General features: G+C 35.1%; 1 protein-coding gene across 5 annotated transcripts in view; it reads right to left on the bottom strand.

Moving 5' to 3' along the window:
* The window catches only part of LOC149576676 (uncharacterized), a 407,004-nt gene that overhangs the window by 264,763 nt on the left and 120,155 nt on the right, over positions 1 to 22,086 (bottom strand). For all 5 annotated transcript variants that reach the window (XM_089819021.1, XM_089819036.1, XM_089819029.1 and 2 more), the window contains one exon: positions 13,860 to 13,943. In XM_089819021.1, the coding sequence (XP_089675147.1) occupies positions 13,860 to 13,943 (84 nt within the window). The remainder of the gene's footprint in view (positions 1 to 13,859; positions 13,944 to 22,086) is intronic.

The raw sequence follows: 22,086 nt of genomic DNA, 5'->3' as shown, positions 1-22,086 counted from the left end.
AGTTAAATAATTTAAACTTCCTACCAATTGCCTATACAAAGTTTCATCAACAAAAGGAGTATTCGTATCAGCCATTAATTTAGTTCCTAATTCACATGGAATTGAAACATGGTTAGAATAATTCATCTTAAATTTTTCTAAAAGATCATGAGCATACTTCCTTTGAGAAAGAAAGATACCCTTAGGAGTTTGGCAAATTTGCATACCTAAGAAGTAATGTAAAATACCTAAATCAGTCATCTGAAATTTCTGTTTAAGTTGAAACTTAATATCAGAAATCAAAGCATCTGAATTAGAAGTGAGAATTAGATCATCCACATAAACAATAACAATGATAATATCATCTTCAGTATGTTTAATATACAAATTAGGATCATTCTTACTTCTAGAAAAACCTTGAGAAATAGAGAAAGAATTAATTTTAGAATACCATTCTCTAGGTGATTGTTTAAGACCATAAATAGATTTTTTCAATTTGCAAACCAAACTTTCACTACCTTTCTTAACAAATCCAGGAGGTTGAGCCATATAGATTTTTTCATGTAAATCACCATTTAAGAAGGCACTTTTAACATCCATTTGGTGAACAGGCCAATTCATTTTAGATGCTAAAGCAAGAACTAATTTAATGTAATGTCCCCTTTTTAGCATTCATAGCATGATGTTGTCGTTAGCCTATTTCCCCATGGTCCCATAGACTAACCAAGACATTAAAGGGACTTAGAGGCCCATTGGCCTAGATAGTTTCAGTTGCAGGTCTTTCTGAGGGGTTTTGAGGCAACTTTGGGCATACTTCCTATTTAAAGTAAGTCATCTTGGATATGGCCGGACATCCAATGGCAGCGGTATGTTGATGGTAATTGTTTAAAATCAGCAAGAAGACTTGTTTATCATTGATAAGATTTGTTATGCATTGATAAAGCTATTTTATAAACTTAAATTTAAATATTTAACTTTATTAATGCATAGACTATAGTTTGTGAAAAATATTTAAATTAAAAGAGTCCCCTTTATTTTATAACACATTGGAGACATAAGTTACATAAAGGGAGTTATCTTTTATCCCACATTGAGAAAACGAAAGATGGAGCTCTTGTGAGAACACTATAAAAGAAATGGAAGAGCTTCTTTTTAGCATGCTTGGAAATATCAAAAAAATTGAAAAAATTTCTGGAGATTATGTCTCAATATTTTGAAGGACGAAATCCCTTCAAGTTAGAAATCTTGACGCCATTGAAAGATATGGTCTTGAGATTCAACATTGTAGCAGTTCGAAAAAGCAGATACGAAAAAGCAGCCCGAAAAAAGCGGAACCGAAAAAGCAGGCTGAAAAAGCAATCTGTAAAAGCAGTTCGAAAAGCAGATCCGAAAAAGCAGTCGAAAAAGCAAATCGGAAAAGCAAAGCAGAAGGGGCAGCATTAAAAGAAATTATTACAACCATCTACAACCAGGTTCTTCTGTTAATATTGCTTTTTAGGGTGTTATAAGCTTTCAGCTGTAAGTGTGCATTATACCAGCATTATCATTTTGTAATCCATGTAAATGCCAAAGTCTTGGCCATATTTCATAAGCATTGTATTTTTCATTGCAATTAAGAAGATAATAGTTGCTGGTGTCATTTAAGCAATTTAATATCATTATTTATCAGCTAGTTAGTTTGCATACCAACTGTTTGTAAAAATGTCAGTTGGCTGTAGGTGTTCATTTCTCATGCTTAGATCATATATATGCACTGAATATTGTCAAAATTAGTAGCACACTCATGTTAGGTCATTGTGTAGTCCATTGTAGTCTTCTAGCACAAGATTCTCATTGATGCAAATTGAAGAAAAAGTCATTTGAAGCTAGCTGAAATACTATATCAGTCATACGTCCCTTGCATGTGAATTGTTTGATGAAATTCCTTGAGCTTTTATCAGCATTTTTGAGAGCAGATTTGAGGCGGGCCATTACATCTAATAGTAGGCATTTTAGCAACAGGAGCAAAAGTTCCATTATAATCTAATCCTTCTATTTGCGAAAAACCTCTAGCAACTAATCTAGCCTTAAATTTACTAATTTCATTATTAGCATTCAATTTTGTTTTGTATAACCATTTACATGAAACTATATTCTTGCCATGAGGTAACTTGACTAAGTCCCAAGTTTGATTAGCAATTAAAGAGTCATATTCCTCTTGCATGGCCTTTTGCCAATGAGGTTGAGAGTTAGCTTGATCAAAAAACTTAGGATCATTAGAATTCATAATAGTAGTCATCAAAGCATAATTACAATAATTAATCCTTCTATGTTTAATTCCACCAAATCTAGAAATGTAGTCATCACTTTCATTGAGTAAGTTTTGAGCCCATTTAGGTTTACGTTTAGTTGCAATGGAATCATCACTAGAGGAAGAATCATTATCAATAAAAGCATCATTAGTAGCTACTTGAATATCATTACTTGTAGAAGCAGAAATAATAGGCGGTGCTTGAGTTGGAGAGTTAAGAGAAGAAGTAGGGTTAAGAGAAGGAGGTTGGTCCTCCACTAGCACAATTTTAGTGTCACTGAATTCTGCACCATGTGTAGTAGAACAGTCATGTACACCATTTTCTACAATGCAAACATCTCTAGCAACTTGAACTTTTTTAGTAGTGGAATCATAAACACGATAACCCTTAGTGTTTTCATCATAACCAACAAACATATAAGGAGAAGACTTAGCATCTAATTTATGCCTTTTCTGTTTAGGAGTATGAACATAAGCAACAGATCCAAAAATCCGCAAATGATGTAAATCAAGTTTCCTACCAGACCAAGCCTCTTCTGGAGTAATATCCTTGAGAGCTTTGGTAGGAGTCCTATTAAGAATATAAGTTGCACAAAACATAGCTTCAGCCCAAAATTTATAATGCAGATTCTTAGCATGCAACATGTATCTAGCCATTTCAACAATGGTCCGATGCTTTCTTTCCGCCACACCATTTTGCTGTGGTGTATAAGGAATAGTAAGCTCGTGTTTAATTCCACATGATTTCAAATAAGAATGAAAAGCATTATTCACATATTCCTTTCCATTATCAGTTCTGAGAATTTTAAGTTTAAAACCAGATTGCCTTTCAACATATAACTGAAATTCAATGAATATATCAAGAACTTGATCCTTGCTATGCAAAAAATAGATCCAAGTTCGTCTAGAAAAATCATCAACAAAGGTAAGTGCATAAACGAGAACCTTGGATGGAGTTATTCTCCATGGGGCCCAAAAGGTCACTATGGACAAGGTGCAACTTATGAGTTGCCCCCCATGATTTACCACTTGGAAAGGGCTCCCTATGCATCTTACCACTCATACAACCAATGCATGCAATCTTAGAAGGAATAATGTGAGGCAAGCCATCAACCATATTGCTTTTGTGCATTAAAGTAATATAATCAGAATTTAAATGGCCAAGTCTTTCATGCCATATATTGAAATCAATGGAAGTATGTAAAGAATATCGTGAACTAGCAAATTCATGGAATTTAAATAAGTTGTCATTATCCATTTTAGCATGAGCAATCACTTGTTTAGTTTGAGGATCTATGACATAACATGTATCTTTATAGAATTCAACTTTATAGTCCTGACGTAACTTTGAAACAGAAACCAAATTAGTTTTCAGATCAGGTACATACAATACATCATGCAATTTACCATTAGGAATAGTGACATCACCTAAACCTTCAACTTTACAATTCTGATTATTAGCTAACTGAATAGGAATGTTAGCAATATTAGGTTGCAGAGAATCAAAAATTTCTTTATGAGAAGTTACATGTTGTGATGCACCACTGTCAACAATCCACTCTAAAGGTCTACAAACATTAAAGCTACAAGTAAAAGCATGACGAGAATTAGAACCAGTAAAGTTACTTTTTTTATGATTTGATTTTTTATTATGGTTACTGTTGTTCATAGGTTTTTTATCATTTTGCTTTTTAAAACAGTTATTGACAACATGTCCATCTTTGCCACAATAAGAACAATGAGGTTTGGAATTTGAATGATTCCTTTGATTATTATTATGACGATTGTTATTATGATGATTATTATGGTTATTGTTATTATTGTTATATTTGGTATGAGATTTATTATTGAAATTATTAGAATTGTTAGTATAGTGTTTGTTATTATGATTATTATTATTATTTGAACGAAAATTATTATGATTTGAATTCTGAGACATAAATGCATGTTCAGTTGATTTAAGGTTACCAAATTGAATTAGCTTAGCTTCTTCCTGTCTTAATAAAGTTTGAAAAATAAGTTAACTAAGTAGTTAATGTAGGAATAGCAAGTTGTGCATGAACATTAGTTATAAACTGTTGAAATTGTCTAGGAAAACACTTTTTAAGAATAATATAAATTAAACGAATGTCATCTAACTAAACACCTAAAGCAATAATTTGGGTTTTAATAGAATCAAATTTTAACAAAAATTCATCCATAGTCTTAAAATCTGTATACCTGAGATCTTCAAGTTGATCCAGCAACTGTATTTTGCAATATTCATCTCCACTATCATATGTGGTTTGCAAAATTGACCAGGCATCATGAGCTTTAGAACAGTGACCAATTAACACATAAATCTAGAGTAATGGAAATACCAATTAATCCTAAAGATTCTTCATTTTTAAGTTTCCAAGTATCTTTTTCATCTTGAGTAGCCACTGAACCAGGTTCAACAGAAGGATCAATGGCTATCTCGAAGAGGTGTTTAAAACGAAAAATGAACGAAATGTGAGTTTTCCAAGAATGATAATTAGAATGATTAAGTTTTATTTCTGGAATCAAGGTTGACATTTTTATAAAAAAAAATGTCCCCCTTAATAGAAATATGACTTGAAAAAAAATTAACTGGAATTAATTAAATTAAAACTTGCTAAGAGAACTATGATTAAGTGTCTGAATAAAAGATACAATCTTGCAAAATAAGACGTTAGAATATAATGATTTAAGCTGAAACAGAATGATTAATAATTATTAAGCTAAAATAGATTGACAGAATCCTGCAAGTAGAATCGTTAGAAATGATTATTAATCTGTAACAAACGAATAATGCAGAGGCAATTTATAATGATTAAATGATAATTATGTTTAAAAACAAATTAGACGAGCTATAATAAGGATTCCTAATAATTTGAAATGATTAAAAAAAGTTATAAGTGTCAATATTTGAAGTTATAAATTAATTTTATAACTTCATTATAGAAGCACTTAATCAATTTATAACTAATTAAAGATAAACGAATAATTTCCTAAATGACGGAATTCTAATGAAATCCAAACTTTGGACCAAACTTATGATCCTTATAAATAATCAATAATTTATGTAAATGTTTTAATTAAAAACTTATAATCCTAACAATGATGATAACCAAAGCTAATGCATAAAACGTTGCTAAAGAGAAAAGACAAAACAAACGTTACTAAACGTTAAACCTGTGGAATAAATCAAAACGATAGAAGCAATGATTGAACGCAAAGGATCTTTTTCATAGGGCGTTTCAAATCTGCATGGGCGTTTCAATCTGCATGGGCGTTTCACTTGAGCCATAGGTTTGACAGAGAATCAAAAAAAACAGTAGATAGGAAACCCAGCGTAAGTGAAACGTAAGGGTGAAAGAAATCGAAATATACTTATGAAAACCAAATACTCTTAGCTTAAAAAAAAACGCAACAAGAACAACAAAAACCGTATGTCACGTTTGCAACATGCAACGAGTTGACGTGCTGCGAAGGATATCAGACTAAAAAAACAGAAAAGGAGACTTAGAAGGTTCCAAAGTTAAATCTGCCGCTACACTCAAGAGAAAAACGTTACAAAAAAAAACGTATATGCTAAGAAACGCTTCCTCTGCTTCTGCTGTTGTAGCTCAGCCTGAGGTCTCTCAGAACATGCATTCGAGTCCCAAGCTGAACAAGAACAGGGTAGAAATTTCCTCCGGATGCCAGAGATTGGAAGAGACAATGCTAGGGTTTAAAGCATTTGAAGTGATACAGAGGCTCTGGTAAGATTTGTGTTGCAGGATTCAAAACAGGAGGACGCGGGTTCGAGAAAGAGAAAAAAAAAAAAGCCGAGCTGCTTACTGTCGGCAGCGGAGAGTTGCAGACTTCTCAAGACTGGCTCTCTGGCCAGAGCACGACTACTAAGTCTGGCCGCTTCCAGAGCTCAGCCTCCTGATCAACAAAGTGAGATATCAACTTGCGCAAGAGTTTAAAGAAGCGCAGTATGATCGCACCCAGAGAGGATTAGGTTGCCCCTGCGCTCGGGATGGCATGCAAAAATCGAGAAATGAAGGCGTAAAACGGAAGAAATAAAATGAATGTGATTTAGAAATATGGAGTCGAAAAGCAAGTTTCTAAAAAAAAAACGAACAAAAGGTTTAGAAAACGAATGTTTCAAGGTGGAAAGCCCGAAACCATTCGAATTTTTTAATGAAATATAAAAAATTTTAAAATTTCATAAAATATAAATTTTAAATTTCAAAATAGATATTTTAAAAATAGAGATTTGCAAGGTTCTTATTTTTATTTTTATTTTTTAAAATATGAATAGGATGATTTAAATATTCTGCAAAAATGCACAGTTAATGCTACTCTTCCACATACGCTATAATAAATATTTAAAATATTTAAAAATTAAAATTTGCACAATTATAATAAATAAGTGCTATCTAATAAATGCTTCTTGTTTTTGGCGGCAAGCCTTCCAAAACAAGAGCAAAAAAAAATTTGAAATATGATAGAAAAAACCCTTTGGCGGCAAGCCTTCCAAAGAGGGTTAGTAAAAAATAATGATAAAATAAAACCTGCACACACAAGATCTTAGGATGAGCAAAAACCACAACACAAACTTCTTCTCTTAATGATGTCTCCAAATAAGGTGTGCTCAAATGAATGGCAACCTTCAACACAAAACTTAAAACGAGGATTAGTAACCAAGCTCTAATACCATGTAAGAAACGATAAGATAGAGCAAGGAACGAGAAACAATCCAAGTAAGTTAAGTGTGAAACAATGTTACCATGAGATAAGCAAAATCCAAGAGCATACACCAAGATGGTTCAACAATGGAGACAAGGATTTATAAGGGGAAAGCAAAGAAAACCCCTTGTGAGTATTATTAATGAAGGCAAATGCCTAGAGAAGAGAGAGAGAGAGAGTGTTGGAGCAAAATAGCTCAATACAATAACATCAAATTGATGTGTAAAGAAGCAAGGAGGAGGAGCATCTCTTTTAAAGAGATGAGAAAGAAGTTGCATGTGTTCGCATGTGTAACTCCCATTTCTATGAATGCCACATTCATAATAGGTGTGTGCAAAGTGTCACAATCCTCTTAAGGAGGATAAACTAAATTCCTTAATAAAGGAATTATAAAAAATGAGTTGTCCTCACATGTGGAATAAAGGACAAATAATGACATGTCCTCCACGTGTACAATAGGAAAAACTACATTAGGGATCCTTGGAATATCCCAATTAAATACATCCAAGGGAAGATTAATGTTTCTAACAATCCTAATTAGGCCTCCATTTACACAGGAAGTATCCTAACCTTTGAAGAAAACTCCAATCCAACAATTGGAACATGAGGGGGCTCACATAAAAAACTTATAAACAAGATCCCAAGCCTTGAAGCCTTTTCTGAGCAAGTTGTGGAAGTTGCTGCTATGCGTTCTTAGCATGCACATGGATCTTGCATGCCTAGGGCATCAAGTTTCTCGTTGCTCTCTGCATCTTTTTACATAAGACCAAAAGAATCATAAGGCACATTGTCCACACTTGGATTCCACCCAAGGCCGCTAATTTCCCATGGTGAAATCTCAAGATATGAGCAGAAATGTGAGAAACCCTAGGTAGTTACAAGAAACTGTGGCAGCAATCAGTAAAACTGGTATATATGGAGTTAGAAAGCGAGTTAGGGTCTCATTCCAAGTGCATTCGAAAGGTGATTCACCAAGCTATCCAACAATGTCACCAATCTGTACCTTTGTGTCAGAATGAGTCTGTACAACGAGTTGCAGCATCAGATTTTGCAGAAAAGCTTGGTATTTTATTGATTTGAAAGCAAATTTACACCTTCTATGCCTACCACCCGCCTACAAGGGCTATGTAGGCTTTCCCAGCAGTTATAACAACCATTTAAACCAAATATGGTCATTAGGAATTTAAATTAGAAGTTTTGCAAATTAGAACTTTTTAGCAACTTTGCAACTTTTGGTGCAACTTTGCCTAAGGTAACCAAAATTGGTTTTAACTGATCCAACATGGACCAAAACATGTAAAAACATGAAAAATCAATCTATCCTAAAATTCTAGGCTATGCGACACCTTTGACCATAGTTGACCAAGGGCTTATAAAGTATCAATCTTAGAACTAGGTCATACAAGTGGGTCAACATGAATAGCCAACATTCCTAATCAAAACCTAATGATTCAAAAGACTTCAAAAGAGTCCTAACATTGTATTTTATTCAGATGCCCCTACACCAGACTTGTTGGAGAAGGCTTAAGGTTTGATGTACTATTTGAGAGCTTGTTGAATGTTCATAACTCCTCTGAAGAAGCAGTGAAGTGGACAGCAGAAATCTCTCACAACTACTCAAGTATGACAGATCTAACTATTGAAGATGAGTTATTTGCTGCTCCCCCTTTCCATGGTTATGAACCAGATATTGTTAATCTAAAGAATAAGCCTATTATTGAAAGAACCATTGACACACTAAAAGGTGGAAGGAAAGAAAGATCTGGCATAACCCAAGAATGTTTAGTTCCTCATGGAAACAAGGTTGGTGACTATCCTAAGGAGTACCCTATGGTGAAGGAGATGTTATTTCCTTCTCAGAATCATGAAGCTGAGGTCTACAAGAAGGGATACAACGACCTAGACAACACTGACTATAGGAGTCTGGCCACTTCCATCAAGCAAAGGTTTACCTATTTAACTCTCACTATTGAAGATCATCTGCAGAACGACATCAAGAGCTTTGAAAAATGACATCAAGAGCTTTGAAGAGGAAGAAGTGGTTTATGATGAGGCATGGTTTTTTGGACCCGAATGGACATATAGCCAGCTACGGCATACAATCAAAGAATCATGTGTAGTTGTCATGTTGCTGCTGCTACAAGTAGTAACCATGCTTAGAGAGCAAAATCAATTGTCAAGAAAGGGATCCTACTTTAGTCAACTAGTAAGTGGATTCACTTGAGTATCTTTTGTTGTTGGTTTCATAAGGTGAGATTCATCTCGCCTTTGTAAATATGTTAGGTTAGGTGTGTGTTTAGTCTAGTTGTCCTTCTTTCCTTTCCTTCTTTTTGTGTGTTTGCTTTCCCTTTTTGTCGGCTGCCCTACTTCCCCATCACCCAAATGCATAGCATCTCCCTGTGCTATTTAAGACTCTCCGACCCAATAGACTAAGGCACTGATCTTTGCTATTTGGTGTTTTATGAAATAAAGGAAGTGAGGTAGTCTGTTGCTATGTGTGCTTGTGTGTGTCTTTGCTCAGCTCTTTTGCAAAACCCAAGAGATTGCTAGGTTCCTACTTAGGCATTAACATGCCCAAGTCCCCAAGTCAGAGCCAGTTGTTGCCATGATTTCAGTTCTCCTATATTTTTCAAACTTCTAGAAATAGGGTTGAGTCAATGTGATGTCATGTTTGGGTCTAGATTGCCCTTAAGGAACTTCTCCTCTCATCTATCCCTTTGTGTGCACCTAGGTGGGCATTCAAAAGCAATCTGATGCGTTTGTTCATATTAGGTGATTAGAAAAGGGACGGTAAGTCTACGCATTTCCTAGATGAGAGGGAAGTTGTTCCAAAACCCTAATGCTTTGATCAAGTGTTCAGGGTGAAGACAGGATGCATTTGAAAAGGTCACACTTATATTTAGAGCAAACGGCAGCAGAGAACATTGATATCAAGGCCAAAGGATATGATGCAAATCATGGAAACAAGTTAAAAGGAAGAGCATTTGAATCCAATGTAGAGGAAGAGCTCAAATATCGAGCAATGGCGAATACCCTGGTCAAAGTTGGCAAGAACGAAAGTTGAAATCAAATCAATGATACAGAATACATCTGGAGGTCCATGTCACTGATTGAAAAGTCAATTTCCCTTGGAGATTAAGTCCAGGCCGTCAGAGGGGATGCAGATCTACGAATGATGCTCTACATAAAGATGTACACCATGGAATAGTTGAAAGGTCAACAACGAATGAATGAAAGCCATGTACACAGACCGTTGTCATATTACATTTTCCTGCATCAAGAAACATCTATCACCATAAATCATAGCGATCATCGCCGAGCGCGTGAGACAAAAGCGATGATCATAGGAGACAAAACTTTGTTACAACAATGAGCGATCAGAAATGTCCATCGCCACAACTTGCAACGATTATCGACAGTCGAAGGAGCAAAACTTAGTTATACCAATGGACAATGAAGTTATCGGTATAGGTTATAGCGATGATCCTATCGGAGGTTGGATTAAGTAGTAAGACATTGTGGCGATAATCGATGAGATTGTCGATAATAGCTATGGCAATGAGTAAAGGAAGCCAGATATGAAGTTTTTTGTTGTATGCTATGGTGAAATGAAGCATCCTATGTGGTAATTCAATTAAGGGATTTCAAGTTGCAAAGCTGTGAAGTGAAGAAATTGTCAATCAAAACAGTGATCACAACATTGCAAGAGATAAAGGTGTTAAGTGATTAACAGTTGTGAAGAAGCAACGTTGTTAGAATCAAAATGTTTCGCTACTTCGCAGTTTTCAAATAGCAGTTAGTTTTCATGTTGCGAAGGTGCAAACATGGTTAGTGTGCAATCATTGCTACTTTGCTGCATTTAGTAAAAGGAGGCAGTGAGCAATTACAAAGTGGAGAATAAGAGGAATCGCAACATCGCACCGTTTAAACGGGTGTTAAAATCTTAGGTTGTGAAGTTGCACACAAGGTGACAACTAAACTCAAGATGATTACCGCAACATCACAGTGGCAATACAGTTAAGACTTTTCAAGTTGTGAGGATGCGAAGAATGAAATGACCGTTAAAGCTCAAAGGCTATCACATCGTTGCATGTGGTTAAACTTGACTTTAGGTCAAAGTGGTGAAGAGAAGATAGCCAGTGATCGCAACAACCCACGCAATTAAAGTTAACCTTGAGTTAAGGCAGCGAAGGTCTATCATCGCATCATCACGGAGAATGATCATAAGTTAAGATACTAAGTTGCAAGGTTGTGAACATGGTCAGTTTCAAGTCGATGATCGAATGAGTTAAATAATGGAAGGAAGCAGTTTCGATAAAGTGGAATCTACAAAGGTGGCAAAGCAGTCTTCTATGCAACCATTGTACCATCACAAAGTTTACCGTGAGTTAAAACTTAAGGTAGCGAAGCAGCGAAATAAGATAATAGTTAATCATCGCATCATCGCATGGGTTAAAATTATTGTACTATGGACAGTTGCGAAGAAGTGACAAGGATTAAGATGAAAGGGCTGCCATGCTTAAATCGCAACCGTTGATAGGAGATCGATGGTGAAGATTTAAACCTGTTGTGACTGTTGAGATACAAATTACATGGATTTGGCGCCAAGGTGACTGTTACAGATCAGACAAGAATATGAACCAATTTGAGGGTTTCTAACCATTTATGCTTTCTTTCTCTAATCTATTGAATTGTAACCGATGACTGTTGGATGTCTGAGCGATTCAAGTGCTCTATTAATGTAACTAATGAATCTGTAACTGGCCAAGAACCCTAAGAGGGGCCCTATATATGTAATTTTCTAAGTTAATAGAAAAGATCAGCAATTTACCCCACTATTCTTCCCCCATAGTAGAGACAATTGAGTGAGACTCAAAGGGTTGCAGGGAGGGATTTGATGATGTCTGGTTACTATTTTTCCTGTCATTGTCTCTTGTTTGTCGAGCTAACATGCATGTAGGTTAGTCTTTCTGGAATTGTAGTACAAGTACTTGTGAAGCTATTAGTATTTGGGCTAATTAGAGTGTTAGTGCAGTGTTAATAGTATGGATAGTTAGAGTGTTATCTTTCATAGGTATTTTTGCTCTTTTCTAGAGCTGCATAACATTCTACATCTGTAATGTGAAGTTAGGATCAAAGTGTGCTAGGAGTTTGCCACTGGGCAACCTTGATTGGTTAGAGAGCCACTTAGGGTCATGGATGTTCCTCTTCCATTACATCCGCTTGCATCCCATAGTCTTAGATGCATTTAGGAGTAGAGTTAGTGTTAGACCTAAAACCTCGCCTAGGTTGCTTATGTCTATGAGCAATCTAGTTAGCCTCTTTTGCTCTCAGGTTAAGAGCATACCCCCAATCACCCTTTTGATCTACTAAAAACATCAAAGTATATATTATATATAGGGGAGCTGTGCGCTTTAATTCAGGGATTAGTGGCATAGGAGTGAACTAATCCAATCTATTGGAGATAGCTTGATTCTCATCACCTTGGGCATAAGGAGTCAATGTAAAACCAAATCAAGGTGAGGGACAAACTGTTTACCAACAAATATTATGGTATATTATTGTGGTTTAACATTCCATTCAGGATATCATATTCATGGTGTCACATTTGAAGGAACTTGGGCTCTAGGCACTACTTAATCATTGGATATATGTTCAGGAGGCTTTGAAGTATTTTGGTGTAAAATTTTATTGTTCCCATGGAAAAAAACTCTGAATGGGAACAACCCAAAAATTGCCAATGTATTTGGTTGATGATATAGTTTATTTAGTGGTGCAGCAACCAAATCTGAGGATCAAACCCCTATATGCATAGTTGAGTGCAAATAAATTTTGCAGTATGGGAATATTCAATTTGTGAGAACCTCTGCAAGCATTATAAACTATTGGTGTGAATATCTGAAGAGCATCATCTTATGGATGCCCTCCAGTAGAAGACACTGTGTGAACCAAATTGGAGAGCACCCGTGTATATCATTGAAAACGTGAGGGAGAAAATAATATTATGTTTCCAAAAGCAGGGTCAGTGTTAGCACATAAACCTTTACTGTATGTATTCTGGCAAAGTGAATCAGTGATGAGCGATATATTGTTGTACATTGTTGGGGATTGAGTTGGCTTCCTGTTTATATTTACTGAGTCCACGCTATCAATTGTTGTTATCTGCACAAGAAGACATTGCAGATATTGCTCTTATATTTTTAATACACAGGAGAATGTCCTTTCAAGAGGAAGCATATTACTGTTCTGGAGTATTGCTATGAAAAGATTATGCAAAAGAAATGTATGAAGGTGATCTCAGGAGTCAGCTTTGTTGATTGGCATATTGAAAAGGTCAGTGACTTGTTAGATATTTTAATTTTTTATAATACTTGGAAAGATGTGGTTATTCTTGCAATGCAATACGGGTCTCCATATTATCCATTAGTAGTAATTAGATATAACCATTTAAACATGTAATTCTCTGCTATTTCTGGTTTTAGGTTCCATAGTTATTTTGCTATTCTATTATACTCCTCTTTGATGAGCATTGGTCTTTCAAACAAACCAATAGTAATCAGGAGAATAAGGAAAGAGAATCTCTGAAATTACTAGAAAGAATAAACAAGAAAAAGTTCCTGATGATAACATGCAACTGTTTGACAAAAAGCCCTGAGTAAAGAAGTGAACATTCTCGTAGAGGTTATTACATTGAATGACAATAATATTTCTTCAGAAAATTCTCAAAATGTAAATGTTTATAGAATATTAAATCAAGAAGAAACATTTCAAATAAATTGAACTGTGAAACATCCAAATTTGTATAACTTATCATACTCAATATATTTAATAATAAAAGATTTTTTAATACCTTGAAAGTGGTGATGCTAGGAAAGTCTCGTTCTAGAGTATACTGCATATGAGCAGCATTTGCTCCACGCCATGCATATATAGCCTAATGAAATTCAATGATTTTAGTTTTTGTTTATAACAAATACAGAATCTCAGAAAAGAATACCAAAAATAAGTTTCAAATATTTTATTAAAAAGTAATTCAAATATTAGCTTTTACCTTCCTCAATTGACTAAATATAAATTTTGAAATAATTATAAAACCAGTATCTAAGTTATTGGTGTACACTAATCTTTTGATTTCCACATGCATTTTGCCCCCATGTAACAAGAAAGCATTATTAAAATAAATGAAACCCTTTCAACATACAATACAAGTGTCAATTCATCTTCTCTTTGTCCTTTGTACACTAAATATCTTTTAAACCATATACAATTAAGGGCAATATTAGCAGATATATATACTCTAAATATCACAAGCTCTGCCAACATTAGACTAGATGTGTCTCTCATTTGTTATTTACATTCAACTCAACTCCTCACTTTATGAAACCCACCAATCAAGCATGGTTAAAAGATATACTATCAAACACATCTCCAAAATGTTGAAACAGCAAAGAAACCGCCCTTTGTCATACCACATCCATGTAGGAGACTGAAAGATCCCAAGTGCAATTTCAAGGCAATGTCAAATGGCTTTTCTTCCCTGGTTTCTTTCTTTGACCAACAATTGATAATGAATATCTAGTTTTTGTTTTTGTTATCACTTTTTCTATTTATTTATTTTTATGTTTTTGTTTATTTTCTTCTTCTTTTTCGAGTTCTATGAAATTGAGTGCAAATGCTGAAATTGAAAAAGTGATACTGAAATTCACTGTAGCAGCAATTAACTAAACCGAACACTGACTTATTTCTGAAACAGAAATAGTCACACCTGGATCAGATCTGTAGGTGTAACATCCCATTTTTCCGGGTCTTAATTAACAACTAACATACTCAAAGAAATACAGTTATCAGTTCATCTCCAAAGGAAGTCAATTAAATCAGTTCTGTTCATATGAAAGGGATTGACGGTTAAAAACAGTTAAACAAAATTTCTTAACTAAGATCTAAAAAACACCATCAATGAAAATTATTGTAGAAGTTAAAAACCACATACCATGAAAATTGAGATCAAAAATAAAACCTAAGGATGCTTTTGCAACCACCCGGGTTAGTCCACAAATACCTCTATAACAATATCACGAAATGACTTCTATCCAATATTGTTAAATCATAATTCAAATGACGATTATCATTAAATACCACTATATATCATTAGGGCATCACTTACCACTGTAAACATTGGGGCATTGATTACCGTTGGAATCTTTTAGGGCTCCCAATACCACTGATTCAAATAGGGCTTCCGATACCACAAATTCAATTGGGGCTTTCGATATCATTGATTCAATAAGGCTTCCGATACCACGGATTCGAATAGGGCTTTCATTACCATGGATTCAATTAGGGCTTCCGATACCACTATATCATTTAGGGTTCCAGTCATCACTCAATCAATTAGGGCTTCAGATTCCTTCCCTTCTAATTTCTTAGCTGTGATAATAACTCAAGATTAGAAAATATACTTATATTCGATATTTATATAAATGAAAAACAATCCATAGAACTATCTCTTGCATCTATGTGTAACGATGAAATAACTCAATTAATCTTACCTTCTTACATATTAATCATAAAAGTGATAATATCTGTTTCCGACAACCAATTGAATGTATTACTTATCTTTATTCGATGCATGTCCGGTAACTTGTGGAGAGGTGAAACATTGTCAGGGGCTTAACCACCCAACCTCAGTCCACAACTTTATCCCCACACGATCTCTAACGAGAAAGGCCCTCCCTACTTGGAATAGGCAGGGGTCATCTTGCCATCCACTGGTCATCCTAGTATTTAACACACCAAACAACTTGGCAGCAGGAGATTACAATAATAGGATTATACATGAGCTATTAAATAATTCATATTAAAAATGATAACAATGTTATGTCATTTCTAATTTCATTCTGGGTTCTTGCAGGTTAAGTTCACCTCTTCATCATTTCAATGGCTTCCTTGCTAGTGAATCCTAGGTGCCTGAAAGATTATGATCATTCTATTTATTTTACACCTCTTCACATTCATGGCTTCTTTGCCAGTGAATCCTAGGTGCCTGAAAGATTATGATCATTCTATTTATTTTACAACTCTTCACCTTCATGGCTTCTTTGCCAGTGAATTTCTCAATGTTACAACACTATGAAAATGTTTTATGATAACACATGCATTAATGTTGATTCACACAATTCAATTAAGTTTTCTATCGTTGAAATTCATAAATGAGATAATCTCAAAGATACTTGTTATAAATAAAAAAGGATCTCAATGTATTACAAGGAAAAGTAACAACAAGATACCAAAGATTATCCCAGTCATTAAGTTTTCTATTGTTGAAATTCATAAATGAGATAATCTCAAAGATACTCGTTATAAATCAGAAAGGATCTCAATGTATTATAGGCAAAAGTAACAGCAAGATACCAAAGATTATCCCAGTCTGCATGTAAATCCGACTAAGGGTGGATAGAAGGGAGTTATGCTCTTGAATACACATTTAATCTCAGCATTTTTACTTATACTGTACAGCAGCGTTAACATAACCAAGGGTAATCCGAACTATGATTAGCATTACTTCGTTGATATATATTATTCAGCAAAAAGAAAAGGAAAAGCCGACTACTATTGGACTTAGACTTAGCAAAGAATGTAAGACACATGACCTGATGTATATTTAAATCTGTTTGAAGCCTTGCAACTGATTTGAAATCCGCCCTTCCTCAGATGTTGCAAACATTTCCAAAGACCAAAATACTTTATTTGTCGAAGTAAGCAGAGCACATATGGCATAATATAGATTGACGCTGCTTAAGATTGGAAAGTGCAGATTGTAAATGCAATGAAATTAACACATGAAATATCTGGAAGTCGAGTGTCTAGATCTTGCTATACAAATTTGTATCTATACTTCTTTGGTTTCCTTCAAGCGTAACCACAGTTATATATATCCATCCTTAACAAGGAAGGATGCATATGGCAGAATACATCAGCACTGATATACAATGAAAAAGGTCTTACGGATATACAATGGACTTATAGCAAGGTGCCGATTATGAAGAAAATTCGCATTAAGCAAGGAAGAATGCAGAAATGGAAGTTCCTGCGTTTTTCTATCTCTCTCGACTCCAGATATAAAAAGGTCTTAAAAAGACTCTTTGGCTTCCGCCAGTTACAAAAAGAATTACTTGCCCAATCGAATTCCAAGATGACCATTCAAATACAAATATTAATTTGATTTGAAAGGAAGAGAAATAAAGAGTGAAAAGAATTAAGGAGCAGTTGAAGAGTTATAAACTTTATTTTATTATTATAATATGTTCTTATATATGTTCAGATAAGTATATTGGTGAAGTGACATCATTAAATTATATTATTATAATTTATTGGTGCCATTTTATTTTTATATTTATGTGTTCGTATTTAAGTGTTTATTATAATGATAAGACAAAATTTAATAAACAATCTCTAAAGGTATGCATTATATTTTAATTTATTTTATTTTATGTTTTTATTATAGTGTTTCCTTAATAGCTCATGCAGGTCCCATATATGTATCATGTTTCAAGTCGCTAGGTCCTCAACCCATCTGCCCGGTAATGGTGATGCTCCTACTGAATTCTTTTCTGAAAATGCTTCCACCACTTCGACATGCTTCCTGTAAGGAAATTCTCCACAGTTAAATTATATTATCATAATAAATCATTTAATCATGATTAATCACAACGGTTAACCATCTTCTCAATTCCATGAATTCGGGACAAATGATCAACTAATTTGTTATCTTCATTTTCAAATTATAATGACTATCTTACCATTTCACAGGATTATAACCAAATTAATTGTCAACTGACTTCATGTGAACCTCAACGGCTATATTTTAAATTAGGTCAAAATTTGGGATGTAACATACCATTCCCTTTGCGGTTCATTGTCCTCAATGAAATTGAAATTGTAACTAACATTATAAAGGAGTATTTTAAAATTGGGATGTAACAGTAGGGTTGTAAGAAATTTGATCAGCAAGCAATATGCATACAATTTAACTTGTCCACGCCTATTCTGATATTGCTGAATGATTATGAATATTTTGATTCTCCTTGTAGTCCTGATCTGTTCAGAATGTACCTTCCAAACCCTAACACCTATCCTGGAATGAAGTGACACCAGCTTGGAGTAGGTACAGCTTGCTATGGGGCTTAAATCTTGTCCAAAAACTACTCCTTTGACCATGATTCTGCAGTGTGGTAAATTAATTCGGCCTGATACAGTGTAATTTAGTGATGGACTTCTGCAAATCAATGTCAGTCGTAACCCTGTTCCATCACTGCTGCTGAACAGCCAACAGAAATTGCCTGTAGCTATCCAATTGGAATTGCGTTGTCTCTGATCTGTGCTTGTATAAACAACAATGTTCATCCCTCAAACTGATCTGCAATCTTCCATTCTGAAAATGCTCCAACAATGCCAAAATTTGCTCACCAGCTCATAAAACACTGAGATTCCAATCCACAGGCAAGCTGGGGTTACGTCCAGCCTGAATACTTCAAGAGTTTTCGTTCTTAAAGCTGAAAATTGCTGCAAACCCTGAAACACAAGCTACAACTACTACCTGATATGAAAATGATAAAACTTCGATGCTAAATATGAGTCACCCTACTTCTTTTATTCCTCCTCCAACCAATTTGACCAACTCTAGGGTTTGCATATTTTTACTTTTGTTGACTTTATCATGAAATATTTGCCTTCTCAAATAACTCAAACCCCTAAAGGCATTACTGCTCATTATTATATTGGTCTACCTCTTATTTAAATAACAACTTATAAGTTATTATCCTAGGGAGATGGGACCACGGCGTTATTATATAATTATAATAATACTCACTTTAATATTAATTCATTCAATCTCAACCTCAGAAATATTTAAATTAATTTTTCATAAAATGCTATTCTGGACTCAGAACTGGAATCTGACTGAAGCCCTTGATCATTGATGATGCCCAAGTTCTCCAAACCAACAGCCAGTTCTTCCTAAGTAGGGATCCACCCCAAAACGGAAGGATTATCTCCAGTCCATTGAAACAGCTCAAAAGGGATCATGCTCCACTCCATGACCCTTCAGGTGGTTAACCAGTAACCTAACAATCCTCCCTAAAAAATAGGAACCCCTGCCTATAATGTAGTAACTATTGTCTAAAAGTTTGAAACAACTCACAAAGCCATTCCAAAGCTCCATGACCCTCTAACTGAGTTCCTTATCCATATTATTGACCTACAGGAACTTGAATGATTAGTCAACACTCTGCCAACTGTTGATCTGTCTAATGAGGGGACACTACAGTCTTGCCCTCCCAAAGTTGCTTTCCCACAAGCAACTACAAGGTTGAATGTTGAAGCATAGCCTTTCCTTCCCATGTGGAATCCTCTACGGGCAAATCCCTCCAACTAACCAAGTACTCCCTGATCTTTGCTCCTCAATCTCCTTTTCCTGATGTAAAATATGTCAACAAGAATCAGAATCAATATGCCCATCTTGTCAAGTAGAGATAACTCAGGCAAAGATATAATGTGCTGCCCCAAAGCCATCTTCAAGCACAATACAAGAAATGCAGAATCTATCGTCCTCAATGCATTGTATGGCTCATAAAACCTCAACTTGAGTTTCTCTACTCTACTCCTCTTAACTTTACTCTATCTATAGTGTTGAAAGCACAAGAAGACCATGTCTAGTCCTCAAATGACGATCTGTAAACATCTTCAAGTGTCTTAAAGATATCCTAATAGTCTTGTAACATATCACAAGCTCTAGGCACTCTATTGTCACTCAATGTTAAGTCTACAAAAGATACTACATCATAGCAATATAGACCTTGAAAGGTAGTCATATCAATAAATATATGGTACATAGTATTATAGCAGCACTCACCCAAACACAACCAATGCACACATGTTCTCTACTACCCCGAGACATAATTACTGATAACCATCAGTCCATTTATGAAGTACCTCTGTATGTCCATTCATCTAGTGGTGATAACAGGTACTAAGGGTCAACTCTATACCAACTGGAATAACTCCTGCTAAACGATACTTCTGAATCTACTGTCCCTGTCAGTGACAATAGTCCTAGGAAGCCCATGTAGTCTAAACAGCTCACGAAAGAATGTATCTACTTGTAATGTCCCCTTTTTTAGCATTCATAGCATGATGTTGTCGTTAGCCTATTTCCCCATGGTCCCGTAGACGAACTAGGACATTAAAGGGACTTAGAGGCCATTTGGCCTAGATAGTTTCAGTTGCAAGTCTTTCTAAGGGGTTTTGAGGCAACTTTGGGCATACTTACTATTTATAGTAAGTCATCTTGGATATGGTCGGACATCCAGTGGCAGCGGTATGTCGATGGTAATTGTTTAAAATCGACAAGAAGACTTGTTTATCATTGATAAGATTTGTTATGCATTGATAAAGCTATTTTATAAACTTAAATTTAAATATTTAACTTTATTAATGCATAAACTATAGTTTGCAGGAAATATTTAAATTAAAAGAGTCCCCTTTATTTTATAACACATTGGAGACATAAGTTACATAAAGGGAGTTATCTTTTATCCCACATTGAGAAAACGAAAGATGGAGCTCCTGTGAGAACACTATAAAAGAAAAGGAAGAGCTTCTTTTTAGCATGCTTGGAAATATCAAAGAAATTGGAAAATTTTCTGGAGATTATGTCTCAATAGTTTGAAGGACGAAATCCCTTCAAGCTGAAAATCTTGACACCATTGAAAGATATGGTCTTGAGATTCAACATGATAGCAGTCCGAAAAAGCAGATACGAAAAAGCGGAACTAAAAAAGCAGGCTGAAAAAAGCAGTCCAAAAAGAAGAACCGAAAAAGTAGGCTGAAAAAAGCAGTCCGAAAAGCAAAACCGAAAAAGCAGGCCGAAAAAGCAGAATCGAAAAAGCAGTTCGAAAAAAACAAAGCAGAAGGGCCAGCATAGAAAGAAATTATTACAGCCATCTACAACCAGGTTCTTTTGTTAGTATTGTTTTTTAGGGTGTTATAAGCTTTCAGCTGTAAGTGTGCATTATACCAGCATTATCATTTTGTAATCCATGTAAATGCCAAAGTCTTGGCCATATTTCATGAGCATTGTAATTTTCATTGCAATTAAGAAGATAATAGTTGCTGGTGTCATTTAAGCAATTTAATATCATTATTTATCAGCTAGTTAGTTTGCATACCAACTGTTTGTAAAAATGTCAGTTGGCTGTAGGTGTTCATTTCTCATGCTTAGATCATATATATGCACTGAATATTGTCAAAATTAGTAGCACACTCATGTTAGGTCATTGTGTAGTCCATTGTAGTCTTCTAGCACAAGATTCTCATTGATGCAAATTGAAGAAAAAGTCATTTGAAGCTAGCTGAAATACTATATCAGTCATATGTCCCTTGCATGTGAATTGTTTGATGAAATTCCTTGAGCTTTCATCAGCATTTTTGAAATCGACACTTACTACACCTACTATACTAACCAAACTTCACCAACACATGCATGATGTCGAGCATCTTCTTGTCATAGGTGGAATAGAGTTTCTTGTTATATCTCAAGTTCCTGCTCTTGTGGGTAATAGGATAGCAATTTTGCATATGAATCACTCCAACACCTTCTCTTGATGCATCAGAATCCAACACAAAGGGTTGAGAGAAATCCAAAAGAGAAATAACTAGATAGCTACTCATAACCTACTTAAGCTGATCCAACACAACTTGTACCTCATCTGACCATCAGAAGGTGCCCTACCAATTTCAGATCTGTCAAAGGAGTTGTAAATTGTGAAGACCCATTAATGAACCTCCTGCAGTATGCACATAAGCCTAAGAAACTCAACACTTCAGACATGTTCCTAGGTGGTGGACAATCACGTATTGCTTGAATCTTCTCCTGATGTACCTTAACTCCATCCGGACCAATCACATGCCCCTGGTACAAGATCTCTACAAGTCAAAATTCATGCTTCGATATCTTAGCAAACAAAGACTGAACTTTTATAATTCCAAGCACCTCATCCAAATGTTTCAAGTGTTCCAAG

Source organism: Cupressus sempervirens, chromosome 1, assembly GCF_028749045.1.
Source record: "Cupressus sempervirens isolate cs-2001-9-10 chromosome 1, ASM2874904v1, whole genome shotgun sequence".
NCBI classification, from domain to species: domain Eukaryota; kingdom Viridiplantae; phylum Streptophyta; class Pinopsida; order Cupressales; family Cupressaceae; genus Cupressus; species Cupressus sempervirens.
The sequence above is the reverse complement of the archived record's forward strand: the minus strand, read 5'-3'. Positions and strand labels throughout refer to the sequence as shown.